The 25537-nt window shown below is 42.7% G+C and overlaps 1 protein-coding gene across 5 annotated transcripts; it reads left to right on the forward strand.

The window, feature by feature from the left end:
• The first annotated feature begins 67 nt into the window (after positions 1 to 67).
• On the forward strand, positions 68 to 24718 carry GABPB1 (GA binding protein transcription factor subunit beta 1). 5 transcript variants are annotated; one of them, XM_035131106.2, is made up of 10 exons: positions 68 to 449; positions 6625 to 6732; positions 7805 to 7972; positions 8667 to 8861; positions 9458 to 9605; positions 10678 to 10791; positions 14009 to 14194; positions 15760 to 15875; positions 17648 to 17740; positions 22272 to 24718. In XM_035131106.2, exons 2-10 carry the CDS (start codon positions 6625 to 6627, stop codon positions 22422 to 22424), a joined length of 1281 nt encoding a protein of 426 aa, XP_034986997.1. In that variant the 5' UTR covers positions 68 to 449; the 3' UTR covers positions 22425 to 24718. The 5 variants fall into 5 exon arrangements, with proteins under 5 accessions (XP_034986997.1, XP_034986996.1, XP_034986999.1 ...); XM_035131105.2 differs by lacking the exon at positions 68 to 449 and adding an exon at positions 668 to 2300 and having other exon boundaries at positions 4224 to 6732; XM_035131108.2 differs by lacking the exon at positions 68 to 449 and having other exon boundaries at positions 735 to 6732; positions 9458 to 9569.
• The last annotated feature ends 819 nt before the right edge of the window (positions 24719 to 25537 follow it).

Raw genomic sequence — 25537 nt, forward strand, 5'->3', positions numbered from 1 at the left:
CTCCCCCTCCCTTCTTCCGGGCTCCGCGCGTGCGCCGTGCGCCTCCTCCGACGGCCGTATCCCTCCGCCGCTTCCCCCCTCTTTTGTCCACAGACCGTTTGTGCGATAAAATAATCCCGCGCCCCGATGAAAGCGAAAGCGCCCCCTCCGGTTCACAAGCTTGGGGGCTCGGCCCCCTCCCCGTTTCTACAAGGGGAGGGTATTCCTCAGGAGAGGCCCCTCAGCGCGGCAAAACTTGGTCCGCCGCGCTCGCTCCCCCGCCCCCTCGGGCCTCTCCTCCTTCCTTCCTCGCCTCACGCCTCACCAGAGCGGGCCGCCTGTGTCCTTCCGCCGAGCGCGCGCGGGGACTTTTTTGTGGGGCTTTTGGGCGCCTATGAGAAGCGGCGGCGGCCTTGGGCGCCCCTGCTCGTCGTGCTCGTGGGCGGCGGCGGCCGGGCGCGGGCAGCACGGTAAGCGAGGCCTGCTCCCTTCCTCTTCCCTTCCTTTCCCCCCACCTCCAATGGCCGGGCCGGCCAAGCTTTTCCAGGTCAGTCTGCGCCTTTTTGTATAGGGCCCTTGTTACCGGATGTGGAAGTTGATCTCTTCTTCGCTGGTAAAAAATAATTCCACTTCCCCCGGAACCCGGCGCTTACCGCGGCTCCCTCCGCTCCCTTCAAGCGCCCAACCCAGCCAGGATTTCCTGTCGGGGAAAAGCGGGGACGGGAGAGGCCTTCCGGGGATCTGTCGCTGGGGGGGCTCCGCCTGAGGGAAATGGAGTCGGCGGGAAGCCGAGGCTCCCTGCGTGAGGGCAGAGGCTGGAGAGGGGGCGAGCTGGCGAGCGAGGCCTTTGCCGAGCGGAGGCGCCCGAGCGACTGCCCTTCGCGCCCGCACTCGCGTTAAGCTGCCGTTCACACGTTCTTTCGGATCCCGACCCGTGTTTATTCTCGAGCATGCGCTGTCCCTCCGCTTTCCGCGCGTTTGGGCTAAATAAGCCTCGGCCCGGGGGAGCTGACTGTGAGCAGGGAGGCCTGCCCTTCCTGCCCGTTGCGGATGCATTTTGAGGCAGGGTTGCTCCTGCCGAGAAGGAAGCGCCTCGCTGGACGGCCCCGTCGTGGCCTTGGGGCCCGCCGGTGCGCCTGTTGCTTGGGAACCCGGGCTCGTTAAACACACCCACCCACACCCACTCCAGGGAACGTTGGGTTGTGCGTAAGCGTGCGTGTAGTCGGGGGGGGGGCGCTTACTCGGGAGTAAGACTGCAGTCCTGGGGAGTGAGCCCCATTGAAGGCTCTGTTTTTGAGTAGACATGCGGTTGGGATCGGGCTGCTCAAAACTTTCCAACGTGCGCTCTCGTCCTTTGGTCTCCCCTGGAGCAAGCGGGCTTCCCGTTGTGTGACAAAAAATCCTCCCTCGCACCTTTTTGAGTAGTGGATTCATACACTCCCGAGGGCAAATGAGTGGCTGTTGGGGGGGGGGAATGGCCGACGAAACATAACTTATAGTCGCCTTGGAGTTGCATTTCTTGGACATCCCCCCTGGTTCTGTCTCTTAGGATGAATTTGCCTCTGTTCCATGGGGCAAATGGTGTTGATACAGTCAGTGCTTTTTGTCCCTTGGGAGTACGCATACCCCTAAGCATTTTGTGAATCTGAGTTTGTCCTTGTTGAGTATTTCAATATGAGTAGAAAAATTAAGAGTACCACTAAACATTTTTTAAAATAAAAAACACTGTATACAGTGACTGCTGCATAAGAAGAGTAGCCTTCCTCTTCCCATTGAGCCCTGCCAGATGCCACCGCTCCCTGAAGTGGTAGGCTTCGAGGTGTAAAAGCATGTAAAGTTACTGTTGGATCTTTCCTGTAATTTTGTAGAAATCTTTCATTCTGAAGTGACATGTTTGTTTCACTCAATTTGATCGCTATGATGAAACAGCGAACAGTGATGTTTTAAACCTGATGTATGCATCTGGAGTAAGGCCAGTGTTTGCTCTGTATACTTTAAAACATTAAAATAAAGTTCTTAATCTGAATTGAAGCTGATGACTGTTTTTATTAAGGATAACAGGAAAGCAAAGCAGCGAATCTATTCAAGCCTGATGGATAATTTCTGATGAGTTATAACTAGGACAGTTGTAGCTTAGGGAATACTGTAGTTGTAATGAATTCCATCTGTTGGCACCATCTTTTAAGACACTGCCAAAACGAGAAACATTTATCACCTAAAAAAAACTTTTAAAATGTGTGCTGATTGTAGCACTTAAGCAACACCAGCCTTATATTTAAGTGCCTGCCTGGTCGCCATAGGAGACAAAGAACTGCATGCAGGTGAGTGCATGGAATTGCACCCAAGTGAATGTGTGGGCTGGCAGAGGCGGCAAAGGAAATATTCCTCTGTGCCCAGCACAGAAAGCAAGTGAGCTTCCAGAAGAGAAAAGTCCGCTCCTCCACTCCTAGCATAAAAATGCAGCAGGTTGCTGGAGACATGGAGCACCCCATTTCTTTTCTGCCAGCCCCCAACCAGAACCTTGCTTGCAGGTTTGTAGCTTTTGTGCCCTTCCTTACAAGGCCAAAGTAACATGGCTGTGGTTGATGAAAACAAAAACTATTCTCAAAATAATTGTTCTATTGCCACAGGTAAACCATATGTTAAACAAGCAAATAAACAAAAAACCATAGTTGGGATCCAGACAACTTGGCATACATACAAACAGGCCTAGGTTTAACTCCTAGCATTAGCAATTAAAAGTGTTTCAGGTAGCTTTGCTTAGGTGAGCTATGCTCTTGCAGGAGATGCAGAAATAGGCTGAAGGGCTAACGGTCCATGCAAGTTCATTCCCATTTATTTTGGGGATGGAAAAATCCTTGCTTTTTGAAGGAACAAGGCAACGGATTCCATATGCTTTTTAGAATTCCAGGCACATGTTTGGGGAAAGTGCTGTATATCATGAGTTTGGACTCCCCCCTCCCTCCAAATTCAAATACAGTACCAGTACTACATTTTTACAATTTCCCCATTATATTCTTGTTCCTTGTCTGTGATAAAATCCAGTTCCACAGCTTAAGGAATCAGGCATATAGGCTGTGGCTATTTGAAAGCTGATTTGAATGGCTACAGGTTTGTTATAACTGCACTCACCCAAACAGGGAAATAAGTAGTTTCTTATAAGCTCTTGATGTTACGCTCCTAGTTTTATTATTTTAAATGAGATAAAAGGTTCTGTTTCAAATACAGTGGAACTTCGGTTTACACCTACCTCCGTTTATGAACGCCTCCGTTTATGAACGCCGCGGACCCGGAAGTGTTTACATCCGAGTTCCGCAGCGCTGGATGCGAAGCTCACGCATGCACAGAAGCGATCTGCGCAGCCCGTGCGTGCGCAGAAGTGCTCTATTGGTGCTTCACGCACACGCAGAAGCGTGCCTTCGGGGAGCGAATGCCTCCGTGGAACGGATTACGTTCGTAAACCGAGGTTCCACTGTACTCTCTTAGCGACAGGCAGCACTGACTTCCTATTGTCAAATTTAGCTTATGAATTCTTTCACATGGGGGAATACATCCTTTTATTATGCACAAATTACAGGCAAGAACTCTGTAGACTGCCTTGTAAGAAGTGCATAGACAGCATTTAAGTACATAAGAGAAGTCTGTTCGCTTCTAGTTCTGTGTAGTCTGCTCAGAAGAATGTAAGCTAAAGGCTCCTTTTGAACTCGTAAGAGCTGTAGATACTAAAAGTTGACATAAATTAATATACAAATTAAAGGGAGGGACCATATTCTGTGTCAAGTCTAAAAAAACTGTTGAATAAAATAAAATTGCTAATACAATTCCATAGACAAAACTGCCAAAATCATGTACATTTAAAATGTCAGTCATGGAAGTGAAGAATCTTGTCAGTTGCTATGGTGTTAATATTGTACAGTAATATGGTATGATACTGTTATAACATAATTTGGCATGGTGGTAGTTCTCCACTAGATGGCCCCAAAACATTTCTTTTGATTACAGTATCTGTAAAAAAGACTAATTCTAATAAAGTCAATTAGAATTTAGTCCCTGATTATTCACTAGCAAAATCAGATATTGGCTATTGACTACTGTTAGAAGAGGGATCAGGGTTAAGGATTATTAGGATTTCCAGTCTGCTTCCCCTCTGTTGATGTAGGTCACAATTTAAGAGGAAATGCATGCATACAACAACAGCAAATATATACACAAAAAACATGCCAACCTCTCTACTGCATTTACAGCTGCTACCCTGGTTATCTAAATCCAGATCTCAAAGTTATCTCAGGCTGTTTTGAAAGAGATGCAGGGAAGTCTGCAAGGGAATGAGGTTTCATGGAACGCAATGGTGATTGCCCTAGGATCAAGGACAGGAGCCTAAAGTACGTAGGGCTGAAAACATTCATGACTTTGCAAATAAATTCACCTTTGTGCTGGGATTATTATAGTGGCTAATGTAGATGTTGGAGGGCCACTGTAACATGCTCCATCACTACATTTTGTTTCAGCTTAAACTGCCAGACAGTTTTCAAGCACAGTTTCACTAACTGTGGCCTAGCTTTGAGGTATTAAGTAATTTACGACAGCCAATTGATCGGAATTGGAAAGAAAAGGCCTCAAGCCTTTGCACCCATTAGAATAATAAGTTATGATGGCCATCATTATTTAATCTTCCATACAGACGTTTCAAGGTGATGTACAAAATTCAGTAAAATTGGTGCTAGGCACTCCTTGTCACTGCAGCTGTTTCAAGATTCAGGAACCAGACCGGCACAAGACATTGTTCCACTTGAAATGGCCAGCCACCTCCCACCTCGCCTTTTGAAATTATGTTGATGCTTTGTTAGCAACAGCAGTGGCAATCAGAGGCTTTTGGGGCCCTGAAGAAGCCTCACCAGCTGCTTTTTTTTTTTTGCAGCAGTTGGCTATGGAGACATAGCAGTGGTGATGATGGTAGCAGGTGGCCCTAAAAGCAGTAGCTTGGGTGGGTGCACATGGCTCATGGTGAGCGCAGTTAAGGAGCATCCCAAGCTTCTATGAACCTTAATGATGAGGTGCCTCTGAATGATCAGGAGCAATGGAAGTTCCTAAATACTTAGGTGGATTCAGTTGCTTCAATTGGCCTTGCTGTTGTTTCATTTTGTGCCTGATTGTAGCTGGACGGTAGCTTGAATTTGATGGGAAGGAGAAACAAACGTTGAGTGCTCTCGGCATAATGATAGTTTTGTCAGTGATTAGTGGAAGTTGGTATTGCATTAGGAGATTCCCCCCCCCCTGTTCTTTATGACAGTGTGTAACCTTCATTCATTCATTTTATTTGTATGCCGCTTTTCCACAAAAAATCCTGCTCAAAGCAGCTTACAACAGGAATACATTTCAAACAAACACTACAAAAACAATTTCATAATAACATAGCCAAACAATAGCAAATATAATAACATACCAAAAACCACACTTCAGTATTATAAATATAACAAGATTACTTAAAGATGCAGCATCCAGTAGCAAAAATAACAAGAGAGCTTCGCCGTTTCACCTTAGTCCTAGAAACACCCCTCCCATGATTTTGCTCACAGTTAGTTACAGGTACTTACATTTAATCTGCATATTAGAGAGTTTGAAGTAGGCATGCTATTGTTGTTTTTATAGCATTTATGAAGCCAAATACAATGCATATTTACTTGAAAATAAATATGCTTTTAGTTGGACTTTGTCCTAAGTAAGTTTAGGATTTCTTTGATATTCTTTGTTAATTTTATCCCTTTGGATCTGATCAGTTTTGTTTTAAATCATATTTTCATTCTAAGCTGCTATATATGTTTTTTTATATATAAAAGTATATTAAATGTTTTAAACATTTAAAAACTCTTTTTCCAAAAAAACCACCCCAAAACCACTCAAAGCAATTTAGAGTAAAAATATATTAAAAACCCAACAAAGGGATAAAAATCACGATTAGAATCAACACCTCCCAAAATACCGTAATTAAAAGCCACCATCCACTCACCACTAAACCTGGGTAGAGAGGACGACCCCCTTTCTTCTATAACTAAAGTGTTCCAAGACTGCAGCGATAAAGGCCCTGCTCCTAGGTGTCATTTTTCTAATCTGACCTCAGTAAGGTACAACAGGGCATGCAAAGCAAGGCCTGGTATCATGGCTGCAACTGCTGCATAGGCCAGTCAAGGGAGATATGGCCCCTTAGATATGCGTGCCCTAGGCTGTTAAGGGCTTTAAACATCAAGACAAGCGCTTTAAACAGCTTCCAAATATTCCAGAATATAAAGCCATGGTTTAATGTTGGCTTCCGGATCCTGGCTTGTGAAAAGGCATTAACCGTAGTTCTCAGTTTAGACATAAGTGGAAGCTAGAGTGAACTGCAGCTTCCTAGCTTCTTTGCTTGGCTCTTGCAAAGGGTGGGGTGGGGGCAAGGGGCTTCATGGTAATGCATGAAGCTTGTCTCAGCTTGAGACAGGATTTGTTTGTGCCCACACAGCCATTATCTATTAAGCCTGCATCTCTGTTTTCAAGAATTTTACGATGAAGCTTGATACATGCCGCATTTTTATATATATGCCCATTTATTTCATAACTGGCATGTTATGAATGAACCTTAATTCTTTTTCACCTGAAATCTTTCACTAGATGTCCCTGGTAGATTTGGGAAAGAAGCTTTTAGAAGCTGCACGAGCAGGACAAGATGACGAAGTTCGCATTTTGATGGCCAATGGTGCACCTTTTACTACAGACTGGGTAATGAAAACATCTTTTATTTGTTTGTTTGAATTGCATGCTTTTCTGTTGGTCTTTTGTATATATTTCTGAGAGAATCACTGGACTAGTGACATTTGAAATAAGTGTATGACATCTGGATCCAAATTGTGTGTCGACAACAGTTCCTGCTCAATTTCATGCTGGCATGAATCCCCCTAAAGGGTGGGATTCAACTAATGAGTCCCACCAGTGGAAACCCATGCAAGGGCTTCCGTTTGTGAAACAGGGCTATGCCCTCTCTCCCCACACAGCACACAGGGGGAGGAAGTTCATTCCAAGCTGGAATGCTTGTGCTGACAGGACGTTCAACAGCATAATCTTGAATTCTTCCCAAAGACCATGAAGTTCCAAACCAGCCCAGTACTAGAAGCCTCAGTATGAATATTGAACTTCTCCATGACCACTGTCCTGGAGTTCTCCAACAATTAATACCAGCATCATTACTGGCTGGGCTGGTCAAGATACCCTAGACTAGGGTATCTTGACCAGCTCAGCCAGTAATGATGCTGGTATTAATTGTCTGACTGCAATAATACAGCCTTATTATTATTATTATTATTATTATTATTATTATTAAACCCATTTATTCAAAGCAAGAAAAAGCACAAATAGTAATTTAGAAAATGTAGTCTTCTGACTGATTGCCTGTGTATTGGACTGGATATTTATGAATCCTGAAATGTAGGAGTAACTATATGAGTAAGCAGGGCAAAGATTAGTCACTTCAACATCAAAAGTTGAGAAGAGCTAACAAATCTCTGTGAGTTTAATGAAAGCAGCCTCTTCCAGGAACATTTGTACAAGATCACAGGAACTTGCAGAAAACATCGCCCTCAAAAGTAAATAAATAAATAAGAAAATCTCACCCTAAATCATTTATGCACTTTTTTAAAAAAGCATGGCACTCATAATTAAACATTTTAAGGAAGGGATGCCATTAAATTAGAAGAGTATAAATATTCTGTGTGTTCACAACTAGAAGATAGATGGAAATTCTTAGCCTGATGTTTGTTTGTTTTTTAACTGTGCTATACTGTATATTGTGTTACAGTTGGGAACATCTCCTCTTCATCTAGCAGCACAATATGGGCACTATTCCACCACTGAAGTGTTGCTTCGAGCTGGTGTAAGTCGGGATGCCAGGACCAAAGTGGACAGAACTCCATTACATATGGCAGCTTCTGAAGGCCATGCAAGCATAGTAGAAGTGTTACTTAAGGTAAATGCATAGATATATGCACATTTCGTGATAACTGTTCAAAAGCTGGAAAATGCTCATTTGCTAGTTGATGCGAATATGACTTTTCATTATCAGTGGCATGCAAAGAAGCCTTCTAAAAATATTGCTTGGGCTCAAAGCGTGCCACAAAGGTTGTTCCTTGTGCAAGCTGGGGTTTTGGGTCCTCCACTTTGGAGCCCCTCTCCCCCTGCCCCCCACCAAAGCCAGAGGGTTGGAGGATGTGATGTACAGAAACAGAGCAAACTGCCCTGCACTGAATCAAGCCATTGGTCCATCTAGCTCACTGACTTGGGCCAAAGTTTCAGTAAGTTTTCCCTGCCCTATCTGGAAAAGCTGAGGATTTAACGCTGCGTTTAAATTCTGTGCTGTGCCATTAAGCTATTCAGTGGAAAGCATGCACACTGTTTCCCACATATTGCGCCATAAGCAACAATGGTACATTGTTTGTACAGAGATGGTACATTTTAGTTAACAAGTGACTACTGTATATTTATTGTCATTTTTTAAAAAGTAAAAGGGCCCATGATGTGTAGCTTTGAGAATGCTTTGCTTGATTGCAACTGACTGTGAAATGGCAAATACTGTAGAAGGCTGCAGGACTGGAAATAACTATTAAACTGGCTGTGTCTTGCTGGAAATTTGAAGTAGTTTGGGGTTTTTGTTTCATTTGTAGCATGGCGCTGACGTAAATGCAAAGGACATGCTGAAGATGACTGCTCTTCATTGGGCTACAGAACACAACCACCAAGAAGTAGTGGAACTCTTAGTAAAATATGGAGCAGACGTCCATACGCAAAGTAAATTTTGCAAAACGGCATTTGACATCGCTGTGGACAATGGGTTTGAAGACCTGGCAGAAATATTACAGGTAACTCAAAACCGTCTTCAACAAAGTCTTTCCTGGACCTCTGTAAGAATGTAAGAGCCTGCTAGATCAGGCCAATGGCCCATCTAGTCTAGCATTCTCAGTGGCCCCCAGATGCCTGTGGGAAACCTTAAGCAGGAGCTGAGCATATGAGCATTCTCCTCCCCCCCCCCCAGGGTTTTCTGCAACTGATATTCAGAAGCATTACTCCCTCCAACCGATCAGTTTTTTGACCGATACCTACTTCTACTTAGCCATCTTGCCTTTACTGATGTTCTCACCATATTCATTCTACCTAACATTAGTCTGGTGCATGTCCACAAAGTTATTTGAATTTACCTGAGTTTAGGTATCAATCGCATTTCCAAATGTCTCCTTTATTTGCTGTGAACTATACTAACACCTCCTCCTCCTCTTAATTCATTATCTGCCTTTCATTCTAAGGTCCTAGGGCAGTTTAAAAGCAGTTCACATTTTCTTTAAAAAAGAATAAAATGTCAAAATACAGTAGTACAATAACTATACAAAATCTGAGTGTGATGGCTTTCCCCCCTGATGAAGGTGGAAATGAGATGTTCTTGTTGCCTTTTCTGTCACAGATTGCAATGCAGAACCAAATCAACACAAACCCAGAAAGTCCCGACACGGTGACGATACATGCAGCAACGCCTCAGTTCATCATTGGACCTGGCGGGGTAGTGAACCTAACAGGTCTGGTATCTTCTGCAAATACATCATATACATCAGGTATTCAGGTGTACAGGGGGTTGGGAATGATTTGTTCACCATATTAAGCAAAATGCTTAGGAATAAAATGATGGTAAGGTTTCAGCACACTGGTCCCATCACCTCCTGGCAAATAGAAGGGGAAGAAATGGAGGCAGTGAGAGATTTCACTTTCTTGGGCTCCTTGATCACTGCAGATGGTGACAGCAGTCACGAAATTAAAAGACGCCTGCTTCTTGGGAGAAAAGCAATGACAAACCTAGACAGGATCTTAAAAAGCAGAGACATCACCTTGCCGACAAAGGTCCGTATAGTTAAAGCTATGGTTTTCCCAGTAGTGATGTATGGAAGTGAGAGTTGGACCATAAAGAAGGCTGATCGCCGAAGAATTGATGCTTTTGAATTATGGTGCTGGAGGAGACTCTTGAGAGTCCCATGGACTGCAAGAAGATCAAACCTATCCATTCTTAAGGAAATCAGCCCTGAGTGCTCCCTGGAAGGACAGATCGTGAAGCTGAGGCTCCAATACTTTGGCCACCTCATGAGAAGAGAAGAATCCTTGGAAAAGACCCTGATGTTGGGAAAGATTGAGGGCACTAGGAGAAGGGGACGACAGAGGACAAGATGGTTGGACAGTGTTCTCGAAGCTACGAACATGAGTTTGACCAAACTGCGGGAGGCAGTGCAAGACAGGAGTGCCTGGCGTGCTCTGGTCCATGGGGTCACGAAGAGTCGGACACGACTAAACGACTAAACAACAACAACAAAGGTTTCAGCAAGTGCACCATTTGCCCCTTTAGTTTTTTCCTTAATCCCCAGTTCAGGTTGTGGTAAAGACTTTTTTAATTGCTTAAAGTTTGTCTTTGGAATCGCCCTCCTTTCTTGTCCCCATTCGTTCCAGTGGAATGTGTACAGGAAACTAAGCCAGCTACTAAAATGGATGGGAAGTTTGCTTGTGTACAAGTTACTCAAGCACATGTCAGGCTCTGGATTTGCAGACAAGATTATGTCTTTGCACATGACATTTGAAAGGAATATTTATGCAACCTGTTGTTGTTGTTTGTGGCTTGACTTTTGTATTATCTCCTTATAGATGATACAGGAGTGTCTGCTGTCCAGTTCGGTAATTCCTCAACTTCAGTACTAGCAACTTTGGCTGCCTTAGCAGAAGCTTCAGCTCCATTGTCCAACTCTTCAGAAACGCCAGGTGAGGAAAAATATTTGGATGTTAGAACAGGGATTCACATTGTTATTTATTTATTTATTTATTTAAGAGAAAGAAAACTGACAAAATTTCATCTCCTTCACAAAATCTTGAGAAAACAACAACATTCTTCTTGTAATAATGCCATTTCTATGAAGGCCATAATGGCAATCGCTATTTGACCAAGAAAATCATTATAAATAGGATTGCAATTAAGGGCAAAGATGAAAGCTTCTGACTTGCGTCTCCATTGTATTTGATGTCTGATCTGTCTGACGTAAATCATGCTCTACAGATTTTGATAGAAAGCCTTCTGGTGTTCATCCCATCTTTTGTGAACTTCAAAGCTGATTTGAATATAACTGCTTGAATGTAAATGTAGCTGCTCGAATTGATGGTTTTTCTGCTTCAGCATTGGCTTTTAATATTTCTCCTGCTAAAACCTAAAAAAAGGTAGTATGGCCAATGTTAGTTTGATACTAAGAAGCACAGTGGTACCTCGGTTTGTGACCACAATTGGTTCCGTGGAGCCGGTCCCCGAGTTCGTCGCTCCCCGAGGCACGCTTCTGCGCATGTGCGAAGCGCCAATATAGTGCTCCTGCGCAGATCCTTCTGCACATGCTGCATAGATCGCTTCTGCGCATCTGAGCGCCGCAGAACCTGGATGTAAACACTTCCGGGTACACGGTGGTTGGAAACTGAAGCGGCCGCTCTCCGAGGCAGTCTCAAACCGAGGTACTACTGTACACAGAAACAGGATTTCGTTTATTGCCGAGTGTTAAAATAATTTCTAAATATTAAAATTTGAATATCTCAGTATAATAAGGTTACCCATGTATCAAACACTAACTTTCTACCCATTGAGAAAGTACCTGGAAATGCCAAAACATTTTTTTACTAGTAAATCCAGTTAGCATTATGTCAGGTACTAATATGAAACAGCAAATAAATGTATTTCCTTGTATCAGTTGTGCTAGGCATTCAGCTTTAGAAAAATGTAATTTCCATCCGTTGTCTTCGCCCCCCCCCCTCTTACCCCAAATTGCGGTCATTTTTATTACCTTTTGGTGGTGACATGATGGGTTTACAAAACTTGGGCATGCCTTTTATATGAAAGAGTGCTTTAGCTGCTCCTGAACTGAAGTTAGCTGTAAGTATAAAGTGTGATGAAGTGTGATGAGAAAGAACCTTTCTCAGCCCTTTCTTCACACAAAGGTGTTGGAGAGAGAGGTTTGGAAGAGAGATACCTTTCTCTCTCTTAACTGAGTTAAGCACAATGGCACTTGCTCCTAGCACATTAAACATTGGTTAGATTTGCATCTGCCCTCATCCACCTTTAAACAAATGTTCCCCACAAAAATACTTAGGCTAGAATAAATCACAGACACTTAGCTTTCCAAATAAGTGAAGATTTTATTCACAGTTTCCAGAAGTTACAACAAACAAGTAAAATAAAGATGAAAAAAGCTTCCAAATGCCATAAAGGAAAGCACTTGGTTTCCTTACAAAAAGGATCATGCACTCTTTGGGTTAGCAAAGATACAGGCTATAAAATCTCATTTTCCAGCTGCACTGGCTCCCAGTGGAGTACAGGGTCAGATTTAAGGTTCTGGTTTTGACCTTTAAACCCCTTTACGGCCCAGGACCCTCGTACTTACGGGACCGTCTCTCCCGGTATGCCCCGCGGAGGACCTTAAGGTCCTTAAATAGTAACACCTTAGAGGTCCTGGGCCCGAAGGAAATCAGATTAGCCTCAACTAGAACCGGGGTCTTCTCAACACTGGCCCTGACCTGGTAAAACGCTCTGTCTCCTGAGACCATGGCCCTGCGGGACCTGATTTCTTTCCGCAGGGCCTGTAAGAAAGAGTTGTTCCGCCTGGCATTTGGCCTGGAGCCAACCTGACCCCTCCCATTTTCCCTTTCTTTTTCCCTTTGTATGAGGCTGTGTTTTAAATTAATTTTTAAATTTTAATTTTAATGTATTTAGTCTTGTTGAATTGTATTTTAACTAGTTGTTTTATATTTGGTGTTAGGCGCTCTGAGCCTGGCCTTGGCTGGGGAGAGCGGGGTATAATTATTATTATTATTATTATTATTGAGAGAGTCAGTTCACTTGGTTTTTCTTGGAGTTGGGAGCCATAGCCGCATGACTCCTTGCTTATTTCAGGAAGCACAAAGAGAAAATGACTCTGAGCGAAAACCTGCTAAGACACACCCATTTGCAACCTGAGCTCAGGTTAACCCTTTCATGCATGAAATTGTGAGTCAGTAACTGTCTATTGGGACGCGGGTGACGCTGTGGTCTAAACCACAGAGGCTAGGGCTTGCCGATCAGAAGGTCGGCAGTTCGAATCCCCATGACGGGCTGAGCTCCCATTGTTTGATCCCAGCTCCTGCCCACCTAGCAGTTTGAAAGCATGTCAAGTGCAAGTAGATAAATAGGTACCGCTCCGGTGGGAAGGTAAATGGCGTTTCCGTGTGCTGCTCTGGTTTGCCAGAAGCGGCTTAGTCATGCTGGCCACATGACCCGGAAGCTGTCTGTGGATGAACGCCGGCTCCCTCGGCCTATAGAGCGAGATAAGTGCACAACCCCAGAGTCATTCACCACTGGACCTAACGGTCAGGGGTACCTTTACCTTTACTTTTAACTGTCTATTACAACAGAAGGAACATAGGCAGCTGCTTTATATGAGTAAGACCATTGATCCATCTAGCTCAGCATTGTCTACACTAACTCACAGCATTTCTAGTTACAGGTAGGTAGCCATGTTGGTCTGACGCAATTGAAACAAAATAAAAAAAATCCTTCCAGCAGCACCTTAGAGACCAACTAAGTTTGTCATTGGTATGACCTTTCGTGTGCATGTATCTGAAGAAGTGTGCATGCACACGAAAGCTCATACCAATGACAAACTTAGTTGGTCTCTAAGGTGCTGCTGAAAGGAATTGTTTTAAATTTTGTTTCACGGCATTTCTCCAGTGTTTCAGGCAGGAGGCTCTCCCAGCCCCACTTGGAGATGCTGGGGATCTACACACAAAGTAGATGATCTACCCCAGAGCTACAGCCCCTCCCCATAGCACACAACCGTAGTGCAAATTGTATTTGTAAGAAAGCTAATAGGATTTAATAAATCTAATAAATAACAAAGGCCAGCAGAATGGTTTCCGAAAATGGTCGGTAAACATCCTGATTACACTTCTCCTTTTTATTATCTAACAGTTGTGGCTACAGAAGAAGTAGTGACTGCAGAATCTGTGGATGGTGCAATTCAGCAAGTTGTCAGTTCCGGAGGTCAACAGGTTATTACCATAGTGACTGATGGGATTCAGCTTGGAAACCTCCATTCCATTCCAACTAGTGGAATGGGTCAGCCCATTATTGTGACCATGCCAGATGGGCAACAAGGTGAGTTGAAAGGAAATGTAAAATGAGGACTTCAAATCCTCTTCTGAACAATGCAGATAAGCATTTTTGTTTTGTTTTTGCATTCAACTCAATAGTCACTCCAGCCCCCCCCCCTTTTCTTTGAAGGGGCAAAATGGGAATACAAATGGCTCAGGGGAAAAAGTAGCTTTTAAGGGAGCAACTCGCAAGTATCTAGGGCTGTGCTATAAATTGATATATAGTCTGATATTGAGTATTAGATCAAATTGTGATAACCATTTTTTAAAAAATGATATTGCAATTTATCACAAATTGTGTGTGGTATTAGGGACGCGGGTGGCGCTGTGGGTTAAACCACAGAGCCCAGGGCTTGCTAATCAGAAGGTTGGTGGTTCAAATCCCTGCAACGGGGTGGGCTTCCGTTGCTCGGTCCCAGCTCCTGCCAACATAGCAGTTCGAAAGCATGTCAAAGTGCAAGTTAGATAAATAGGTACCGCTACAGCGGGAAGGTAAACGGTGTTTCCGTGTGCTGCTCTGGTTCGCCAGAAGCGGCTTAGTCATGCTGGCCACATGACCTGGAAGCTGTACACCAGCTCCCTCGGCCAATAACACGAGATGAGCGCCACAACCCCAGAGTCGGTTACGACTGGACCTAATGGTCAGGGGTCCCTATACCTTTACCTATTCAAAAAAGCACAATATTGTGTGTGCAGCCCCTGCTAACTACCTCAGTCAGTTCTTTCCTGCCTCTTGCAGGGGCAAGAAATTGCTACAATGGTACCTTGGTTTTCGAATATAATCCGGTCCGGAAGACCATTTGTGTTCTGAAACGTTCGAAAACACAGTACGGAAGCCTCAAAATGGAAAACTCAATATGGAAGCTGCGTTTCATGTTTGACTTCCAAGGTGCATTCGAAAACCAAAGCATTTACTTCCGGATTTATGGGATTTGAAAACCTAAACGTTCGTCAACGGAGACGTTCAAAAACTGAGGTACCACTGTATCTCCAAGCTCTCTGAGAAACAGAGCTCAGAGCACTGGTTAGCACTCACCGTCCATCTCTCCTGCAGCGGCAGTAACTCGCTAGAAGTTGCTACAGCACACTGACTCAAAAATCACCAAACAGGCTGACTCAGATATCGCCAAGCACATATCGCCAAACAGAGCTTTGAGAAACAGCTCTCCATCTCCCCAGCCAGCTTTCCCCAAGGCTCTTGCTTAAAGGCTCACAAGATGTTTCTTTAGTTCAGTCTGCCCGGCAGTGCTTCTCTCTATCTCAGAATAAAGGAGGGCTCAAGGAATCACTTAAATCCATTGTGGTTTAGCAAAACATCTGAATGTAAACAGCATTTCCATGCGCTCTAGCGCTCGTTATGGTCCTCCGTGCGCCAGAAGCGGTTTAGTAATGCTGGCCCATGACCTGGAAAGCTGTCTGTGGACAAACGCCGGCTCCCTCAGCCTGAAAAGCGAGATGAGCGACGCAACCCCTTTGGCTGGACTTAACCTCCAGGGGTTATTTACCCTTTTACCTGAATGTAGCATGAGTAATCTTCATATTTCTGATACAAATGTATTTTAATTCAAGTCCTTACAGTACCAGCAACTGACATTGCTGAAGAAACGGTGATCAGTGAAGAGCCTCCAGTCAAGAGACAGTGTATTGAGATAGTCGAAAATCGGGTGGAGTCTGCAGAAATAGAAGTAAGGAATCTGTTAGCTGAGTTGTTTTATTCAAATTTTCTAAACTGAGTGTTTATTTTCATGTTGCTTAATAGGTTTTTTTTAATTACCACAAAATAAGGTATTTATAACTGCATTATATGTTTGTCTCTGATATATTTGTTGTAAATGTTTAATATAAATGTCCCATTGCATGTGGTTTGATGGCCTTAAATATAATATCAGTTTTTCAATGACAAACAAAGATTTGGTGTAAATGGAGAAGCCAAGAAGAAATATATTTTTTAGATTCCCCCCCCCAAGAGATATTATCCGACCAAACTTAAAATATTTAAACTATTATGCATAGTATACTAAAGTTTTGGTATAATATGTAATAGATTTTCTCCCTGAAGTTCTTGTTTACATTTTGTATAAAATGAGGACACTCATGTCGACATTTATATCAGCAGCTTTACCTGTTTGGCCAAAAGTCTGTGTACATCACAACTGTGGTGATGTTAATGTTAAGTAATTGTATTTTCAAAATTATGTATTATAAAGTTTTTGTTCCTAGTATACAGTCTGAAAAGTTGCTTAATGCAAATTCAGTAAATAAGTTTAGCTATCATCTCAATTCCATTATTTATCCTCTTAATGTGATGTTGGATAAAATACCTCCATCATCCAAGGTTTGGGTTTTAGTGCAGAATTTTATTACTTGTCTTTGTTCTTTGTGATACAGGCAAAAATGTATTCCTACAATAAAAAAACCCATCAACAGTCTTTTTACACATTATCACCCTGATTTTCTTTTCATTAAAAGGTTTCTCACTGAGAATGTATAATGGACTCTGTTGTCATAGTACAGGAATGAATTAGATATTAAAATACAGCTGTCTGTTTAGATTTCATTTGAAAGTTACCGTATTGGCACTAGTATAAGCCGCACTTCTCCCCCCAAATTCTGACAGTGAAAATTAAAGTGTGGCCATTGTCCCGTGCTCCTGGGCTGCTCTTGGAGGGGGGAGCCATGCCCCGTTTGCCGGTGGCCCCCGCTTCTCCCTCTTTCTGGCAGCTGGGGGGAGGCTTAGGAGTGGCGGATGGGCTGCATGCCGTTGCCCCGTGCTCCTGTGCTGCTCAGGGGTGGGGAGCTGCGCCGCTTTGCCAGTGGCCTCCCCCCTCCAAACAGCCCGCGAGCGCGGGGCAACGGCACGCAGCCCATCCACTGCTCCCAAGCCTCCTCGGAGCCGTCGGGCGGGGGGGGGAGGCCGCCGGCAAAGGAGTCCGGGAACACGGGGGGATCTCTCCCCCCCCCAATTTTGCAGGTGCGGCTTATATTCGGGCCAATACGGTACATTTTGAGTGTTTAATTGAGGTTGAGCCTTCCTAGACTTGTGTGGTGCTCAGCATTGCTACAGGAGAAGATGCTTGCTTTAGAAAATTGTTATTGATTTTCTTCTTGTTCTCCGACTCAAATCATGAGTCCCACTTCACTATGGGAAAAATGGCACTCTGCTTTTAGGTATACATAGTATACGTTAGATATACTATTATTTTTAGAGTTACTGTATAAGCTACCATCAGTGAACAGGGTACTTTACAGTGTTTTATAAGCCATCTACATTTTGGCAGTGGTGAAGACAATATGGAGAGAGAAGGGATGGCAAAGCAAGGGCCACTTGAGATGGCACTGAGCAAGCTGTGCATGTAGGTTTCATTTTAGTGAGGGATGCAGATTAACTTATTCAGACAAAGGTTAGCCAGGGAAAGTGAGTACTGAGGAAGGATTTCACCACATATTTGTCCTCAAGGAGGAACTTCTAAGCAAGAACAAATGGGCAGAATTGTTGGAGAGCAAGAGACCCCTGAGCAATCAGAAGAATAGACTGACCAACAGTTACCAGGTACCTGAACTGCTAGATTTTGAGTGCTGGAGCACAATTTAGCTGGATGATGCAAAAATTGACAGTAACAGGAAAAGAATTTGGAACACAAACCGTAGATACAGGTGAAACTCTGAAAATTAGAATATCGTCGAAAAGTGCATTTATTTCAGTAATGCAACTTATTATTTTTTATTTTTCTTTTAATTTTGACAAATGCTTTCTTTTGGAAATTCCACTGTAATAAAACAAATAGTTACAATAATACAAAAATAAACACTGCTATTACATTTCATTAATTACATTCCATTTATAATTGACCCGCCTAACGACAAATAATTACAGTTACAACAAATAAAGGCTTGACATATCTTGCTTTGCATGTCATGCATCTATCTCATATATTGGTTTCACCTTTTAAGTTGCGTTACTGAAATAAATGCACTTTTCGACGATATTCTAATCTTCCGAGTTTCACCTGTAGGATGGACTTGTGCCTCAGCCCCAAATATATTTACCAGGGACTAAATAAAGTTAAGATTAATGAAGCTTACTTCCCAGTAAGTATGATTGGGATCATTCCATAAGGGGGGGGGAAGGGATATCATCAGAGGGAAGAGCAGGAAGGTTATTATTTTTTACCCTGCTATTTCATTTCAACAAAACAGTGTTTACAGATGGACCTTCTTGGTCCCTTTTATATTGTACTCCTTAGTGATTAAAGTGGAAACCATGGCTGAAATATTTTTTAGAATATATAAAAAATATGGAGTCCTTTAAAGAGGGGGGGGGAAGGCTTTTTGCTTGTGTAAGGATCAGAACAAAGCTATTTTCTAGGCAATTATTCTTAATAAGGTGGAAATGCTGCCTTTTGGCTCATGTAAAATCGCAGCATGTCTTGAGCTGGTTATTTGGGTTCACCAAAATTCCAAGCTGGATATTTTGTAGAATGGAGAAAATGTCTTTTGCTTTTGAACTCAAGTGCTTTTTCTTGACCATGAAACTGTTCTCTGTCATCAAATGAAAATGGAATAGGTGGGTTGGCTCAACACTTGACTCGTGGAATTACTTGTCAAATTAAGCCGGGTAGGGGGAGTCAGTCAATCCAGTCACTATTTAAAGAGCAATGCCCTTTGGCGGGGGAACAACCTTAGAATAAAAGTCCAAAGTAAAAATTCGTGACAGATGTGTTCTTCAAGAGAATACGAATGTTAGCAAGGAATAGCATTATGTTATCCAACTGCACAGAAAACCCTCACATAATAATTGCATTGTGTGAGTAATGTAACAAGTGAATGCTGTATCTTCATGTTGAAATGGGGAAATTATTTTGCCATCGGGAAGAGAATCAAGCCTGGATTTTTTTTTTAGTGCAAACCCCTGCAGCAGTTCTATCCTACCGTTTGGCCCCAGTTTTCTGTCTCTCAAATGCCTTGCATAGTGTCCTGATTCAGGAGGCAGCCCACTTGGTCCATAGAACCTCCGCAGTGAGCCTTCTGAGATATTGGCCTTGCTTCTCCCCGTGTAATTTCATCTATGGCTGTCTCTCTGCTTCTCAGTGGCTGCTGCCAATCAATTTCTAGGTGAAACATTTCCTTACCTGCACATGTAATAGAGAAGACAGGGGTACCAGCACTAATTGCTGAGAAATGGCAGGTGATAGCTCCCTGGGGGATGGGGGTGGGCAGACTGGTACATGGCAGTGAGCTCAGTGCAATTCTGGTACTCAGAACAAATCCCTAGGCTCGAAATTCTTAACTTGCAAATGTGTATCTTTTGCATCAGTCGACAGATCTCAGGGTTCTAATAAAAAAAACAGAATTGATCCTGCAATCCTCAGGCCTGTCTGCCAAGGCTAGCAACTAGTTTTACTTGTGGGCCACTTTGGAGAAGTCAAGGTATGAAAGGAAGAAGAGCATCTTCCAACTCAGTCACCCTTAGTTTGCAACTTGGAGAACAAGACTTGTCTCATGCCTGTTCTCAGTCTCTCTTCCCACTGCTTTTCCTCTGGAAAGAATGGAGGGAAAGAGGAGGTTGGGGCGAGGGACTGAATAGATAGCACCCTTTGAAATCAAATTCAGGCACTAGTTACCTATTTCATAGTGGTTGTGATAACGCAATGAGAGAACGGCATGTTTTAACTATCATGTTAGAGGAATAGCCTGGTGGTATCATTGATGTCATAATGGGGACTCAGCAGGCAGACGAGCCATGACCTTTCTGGTTGCCGGCTATTGCAGTGTAGTAGTACACAACATCCTTGTGCAAGGCAGTGGGAAATTGGGAGATCTTAGAAATTTAGCCAACTAAATTCTACTCAGAGTAAACCCATTGAAATCAATGTATCTGAGTTAGTTGTGGTCATTAATATCAATGGATCTGAGTAGGACTTAGTTGGATAGAATGTGTAGTGATTTTATGTTGTAACCGTCCTGAGACCTATGGGTATAATGCAGTATACAAATTTAATAATAATAGTAACCCAAGGTTCTGAGTTCCTTCTCCAAGCATTACTACATGAAATGACACAATATATTGTGTGTTCTCCATGGACTTCTTTCATGCAAGTTGTTTAGGTGGTTTTGGAGCTCTATAATGGAAGGTTGTTGGCCACAGATAAAGGGCATGTGATACAACAGAGTGGAAAGAAAGCTAGAGAAATATAACTTTGAATAAAGGGAGTGAAATGGTGTTTAAGTTCTCCTGGTACAATTTAGCATTCTTACGCACTTGCTGCTAAGTTTCAGTGTGCTGGTACAGGTCTGTGGGGTCAGCAAGCTGACCTGAGTGCAAGAATTCAGACTTTTGGTTTGTAGACTGTAGATATCTAAATCCAAAACACGGTGAGATACCACACACAATTCTAATCATGTGATGGACAGAGGGGATGTTCATGATTGCTCCATACCACCTCTCCCATCACCCTCCTTGTTGCCTCCCAAGGTTTGGAGGCAAGCATCTGCAGCAGGGAGCTTCCTTTACATGGGTAGCCTCCCCACTTGACATGTGACCCTGGAAGATCAGGCTTCTCAATTGTACAGGAAGCCTATACACATAAGAAAGTATCATGGCTAAAGTTATCCCCAAGTTAGCTCGGACCCTTGACTTATATCCACCAGCAGTCATGCTTTCCCTGTTGTGGATCCAGTTTTGTGGAACTCCCGCCTGGCTGAGATCAGGCATGCCATGCTCCCCGTTGAGCTTCTGGCGTTTAATTTTGGCAGGCATTTTAAGTAAGCTTTCTTGATTTCAACTGGCTTGACTTTATTGTATGTTTTGTAATCTTTCTGTACATTGCTTAGAGACTACAGACATGAATAGGGCTTGCTAATCCCATTGATTTCACAACATTTCCAGGAATAGAATAGAATAGAATTTGGGATTCAACGGCAAATACACTTTTCTCCACTCCATCGTCCTTCTAACACCCACCTTCATTTGCCATGTTACAACATTGTTGGAGGATAAAAAGGGAAAAGACATAGGACCAGGCATATGCAGCCCTTAGTTCCTTGGAGAAAAGGCATTTAAAGATGCTTTATTCTCTTTAGTATTCTGTTGGGAGCTGCCCAGGGTGGCTGGAGAAACGCAGCTGGATGGGCAGGGTATAAATAATAAATTATTATTATTATATACAATGGTACATTGTTTCTCAAATTTAATTCATTCTGGGAGTCTATTCAACGCCCGAAACAGTTCAAAAATGAAGGCGCAGCTTCCAATTGGTTGCAGGAGCTTCCTGCATTCAATTGGAAGCTGTGGAAGCCGCGTCGGACGTTTGGCTTCCGAAAAACGTTCACAAATCAGAACACTCACTTCTGGGTTTGCGGCATTTGGGAGCCAATTTGTTCAGGAGCCAAGCTGTTCGAGTCCCAAGATACCACTGTAGATGTAACAAAATACATGTGTAATCACTAACTCAGGAGAGTGTTTTGGGAGAGACATAAAATTTGGACAATGAAATAATATGCAGTTGAACAGGTTTATAATAGGACCCATGGAGGGGAAGGTGGGCAGTCTAGAGATTCAGATAAATCTCCAAATATGGATATGTATTTTGTATTGTTACAACTCTGTACTTGTAAAATCAAATAAAAATTATTTTTTAAAGAAGGAGAGCTGTTTGTAAGCAGAATTTGTAACAGAAGAATTAAAAGTAGCTGTTAAACTATTAACTATTAACTATTGCTTTTGCTAAAATTAATTGCAAGGCTATGCTTGTTAACAGCTAGCCAATTGGTTATATACAGTACCGGTAAGGGATCTTTTAAAACTAGCCTGTTCCGATATTTTATGCCACAAACGTCAAATTGTCTGACTTTTTGTGATATCATGTTCCCTTATGCAGAATATTTTAAAATTAACTATTTCCCCTCTCCCCCACTTCAAAGAATAAGCTCAAGGAACATGCCACCTGCTCTGTTCTAGAATTCCTATATATTTGTTCTTCAGATACAATGAAGTGGAGCTTTTAAACAAGTGCAAACCAGCCATTGATTCATTTTTCACACAATTTACCGTACCTATACCTTTCTGTGTTTTGTTTTAACAGGAAAGAGAAACTTTACAGAAGCAGCTGGATGAGGCAAATCGAGAAGCGCAGAAGTACCGCCAGCAGCTTCTGAAGAAAGAGCAGGAGGCAGAAGCCTATAGGCAGAAGTTGGAGGCAATGACCCGCCTCCAGACTAACAAAGAAGCTGTCTGAATGGTTGCAGTGAGCATTCTGTAAAGCCAGTTTTAGAAAACAACAGTACAATCTGGACCTGTGTGTCGCATCAGCCACAGCCCCGGGATTATATGCTAGAGAAGATGCTACAGGTTTGAAACTGGACTTAAGCCATGAGTTCTGGTGAATTTCTTGTATAATAAGTAAACTCAGAATTTAGACATTTTGTGCAAAAAAGAAAAAAATATTTAAAAAGAAATACTGTAAATAGTTGTTTTTTTACAGTTCCAAAATTAGTTGCTGAATCTTTTTGAAGGGATCCACAAACATGCAAAGGCAATGTTTTTGAGACCTTTTTGATTTTAGTACAAGACTGCTGAAATACAGAACAGTTTTAAGGGTGATAACTTGAACTGATTATTTGAACTGATGGTGTGAAAATGAAAATGAATTATGTGATGGCACCAATCCCGAAGGCTAGCAACTTAGACTTCTGAGTTCATACATCTCATGGAAATCCTTTGTACAGCTTTAAGTAGTTGTCCAGGGTCTCTGAACCCTGCCCCTCCCTTTTTTATTTAGAAAAAGTGTAATTTTTTATATTTAATTACTGTTATATTCAAGTAGATTGACATGTATATGAAGCTGATATTTTTTTAAACTTTTCAGTTTGTACATATGCTGCATGTTTATATCTATATCTATATATCTATATATAGGTATATAGATAATTTCTACATACAACTTACAGAAGTATTTTTCAGGAAAGAAGAGCGAAAATTATGAGAAAAAAATGTCTAATCTATAGGTCATGGGTGGGGAGAGAGAAGCAAGCTGGTGGTTTGTTGTTGTTTTATGCGAGTCCCATTTCTTGATGAAATGTAACTTGAGAGAGGAGAAAGAAAACCAAGACAGGTTTGTATGTAAACCAGCCTTCACGCCAACCTGGTGCCTTTGGATTGTTTTTGGAGCACAACTCCTATCACTGCCAGCCAGCTTGACTGTGCTACTTGGGGCTGATGGGAGTTGTAGTTCAAAAACATATTGAGGTCACCAGGTTGGCGCGGAGGCTGATGTAATATATGGATTATTTGAAAATTTTTCTACACGGAGCATGAAATCACATTTCTAGCGTGTCTAGCAAATCTGGGCCACAAATCCACAGGTGGAGACCAAGTTGCAAAGCAGTCCAAGTTGCAAAGCAGTCTCCTCCTATGCTGCCACCTTAATTTTGCAGGCTCTTAACTTTGCAGGCTCTTCACTTCCAAGCATTACAAAGAAGGTGGCTGCGATTGTTCTTTGCAATGGGTGGAGAGGGGTTGCAGAGTCCACTTTAAAGAATCTATGGGTGAATGACACAGAGCTGTACATTATAACATGATTCTTATCGACCAAAAGCAAACGCGAATGGGCTGAGCTCATTGAAAACATTTGACGATATCTATGCATGCAGGTGTCTCTACAGCAAAAGGTGGTATCGCATGAGCTGTACAAATTTCCGAAGAGGGTGGTGTTATTTGACAGGAAAGAGTCCAGATTTACAACGGCATATAGCAATTCACTTATTTGTGTGTAACACGGGCACAGAAGGAACTTGGCTCAAGGTGAACTCGAGCTATTCCCTATCTGGTGCAGCAGGAGCAGAGAGGTTGCACAGTGGAGGAGAAAAGGTTAAACTGGAACCATAGAGAGAGTTGCTGCCCACACTGCAACCTCTCCTCGCTCCGCTCTAGTCTTTCAGGACCGTGACTTTCTTGTAATAACAGTATAAAGAAATATAGGAACGCTGGGTGCAACAGCCGGGCTCTTCTCCTCTGCAAGTCCCTTCAAATTAACACAAGAATACAGAAGACGGAACTCTTAAGCAGCTTGGATTCACTTTACGTAGAAACCACACAGGTGAAGCCGCCATGTTCTTGCATTCCTTCTTGCGATCTCTGCTCTTGTTTGTTTCAGTGGAGCTTGCAAAGGGAAACTTTTGAATTCGGATTTCTTCAGTTAAGATATACAGTTGAGCAACAACATAAATATATACGTTGAGTTGATACTGTTGTTGCCTACAGTTGTTTCTGATTGCTAGGATTATGTTTGAATTTGTGCAGTCATCAGAGATAAGATACATAGCACTTCCAGTGTACAACACTGTATCTTTTTGAAGCTTTGTAATATCAAGAAATAGGTGGCAGCCTAAAGCACTATTACGTTTGAGAATATAGGAGTGTTGTCACATCCTTGGGAAGTAGTCAGCACTTGGTCCCAGGAACGGGTTGAAGGGAAAATAGATGTAATCTGACATACCAAGGACCTCACAACTCAAGTCTGCTTTACACATGCAGCAGGAAGGAGAGGTAGAACAGACTGTACACTTCAGGTTGCAGGTGAAGACTCATTTTTTAATGTTCCCTCATGCTTTTTTTTAAAAGAAAACTTGCAAGAAGAAAGCTAGCACGTTGGAGGGAATGGTGCTGATCCAGCCTTCTGCCTTGTGTGCTAGTTTTCTACTTGCCGGAGGCTTTTTTTAAAAAAAACACAGTGGAATGTTCAGAAACATGATCGACTTTCTCGGGCAGTACAGCCTTTTCTATCGCATCGCCCTGCTGCAAGTGTAGACCCAGCCAGAGTGCTTCAGCACCAAGAGCAACATTCAGATACCTGTGGCTTTTAGACCTTCACTTAGACCATACTGCCTTAAAGAGTCTACATTGCGTTACACTTCAAAATGCTGTGCAGCTCCTTTATTTCAGAGTATACTTTGTATTTGATTTGTGCTTTGCTGTGTCTGTTTCAGTGCTTTTATGAAAATGTATAACTTTATAAAATCATCTAGATGACCTATACAAAAATAATTGCCCTTAAAACTGTACTCTGGCCTACTTTTTCTATTTACAATTAAATATCTTTTCCACAAGTGAATTGTCAGTTTACTTTTAAAAAAAGACGACGACGACGTTGCAATAGACATCCAGTGGTGTTGATGGCTGCACTTTGTTAGGCTAGCATTGCCCCATCAGATACTCATCAGAGGTCTGGTGTTAGAATTATGTAGGTGGCTGTCAACCCATGACACAGGTAAGCTTTCAAAGCCTGGGAGAACGTTGGGAGGCAGATTTTTAGGATAACATATGTCACTGGCTACAGTGGCTGGAACAAGC

Source organism: Zootoca vivipara, chromosome 14 (genome assembly GCF_963506605.1).
Source record: "Zootoca vivipara chromosome 14, rZooViv1.1, whole genome shotgun sequence".
NCBI classification, from domain to species: Eukaryota; Metazoa; Chordata; class Lepidosauria; order Squamata; family Lacertidae; genus Zootoca; species Zootoca vivipara.

What these genes read in the sequence shown, in the direction of transcription:
- GABPB1 (XM_035131106.2), top strand. Translation starts at nt 6,625, where the DNA reads ATGTCCCTGGTAGATTTGGGAAAGAAGCTTTTAGAAGCTGCACGAGCA. An exon ending in CACCTTTTACTACAGACTGG is followed by an intron (nt 6,733 to 7,804) that starts GTAATGAAAACA and finishes ATTGTGTTACAG; the next exon opens with TTGGGAACATCTCCTCTTCA. An exon ending in CATGCCAGATGGGCAACAAG is followed by an intron (nt 14,195 to 15,759) that starts GTGAGTTGAAAG and finishes TTTTAATTCAAG; the next exon opens with TCCTTACAGTACCAGCAACT.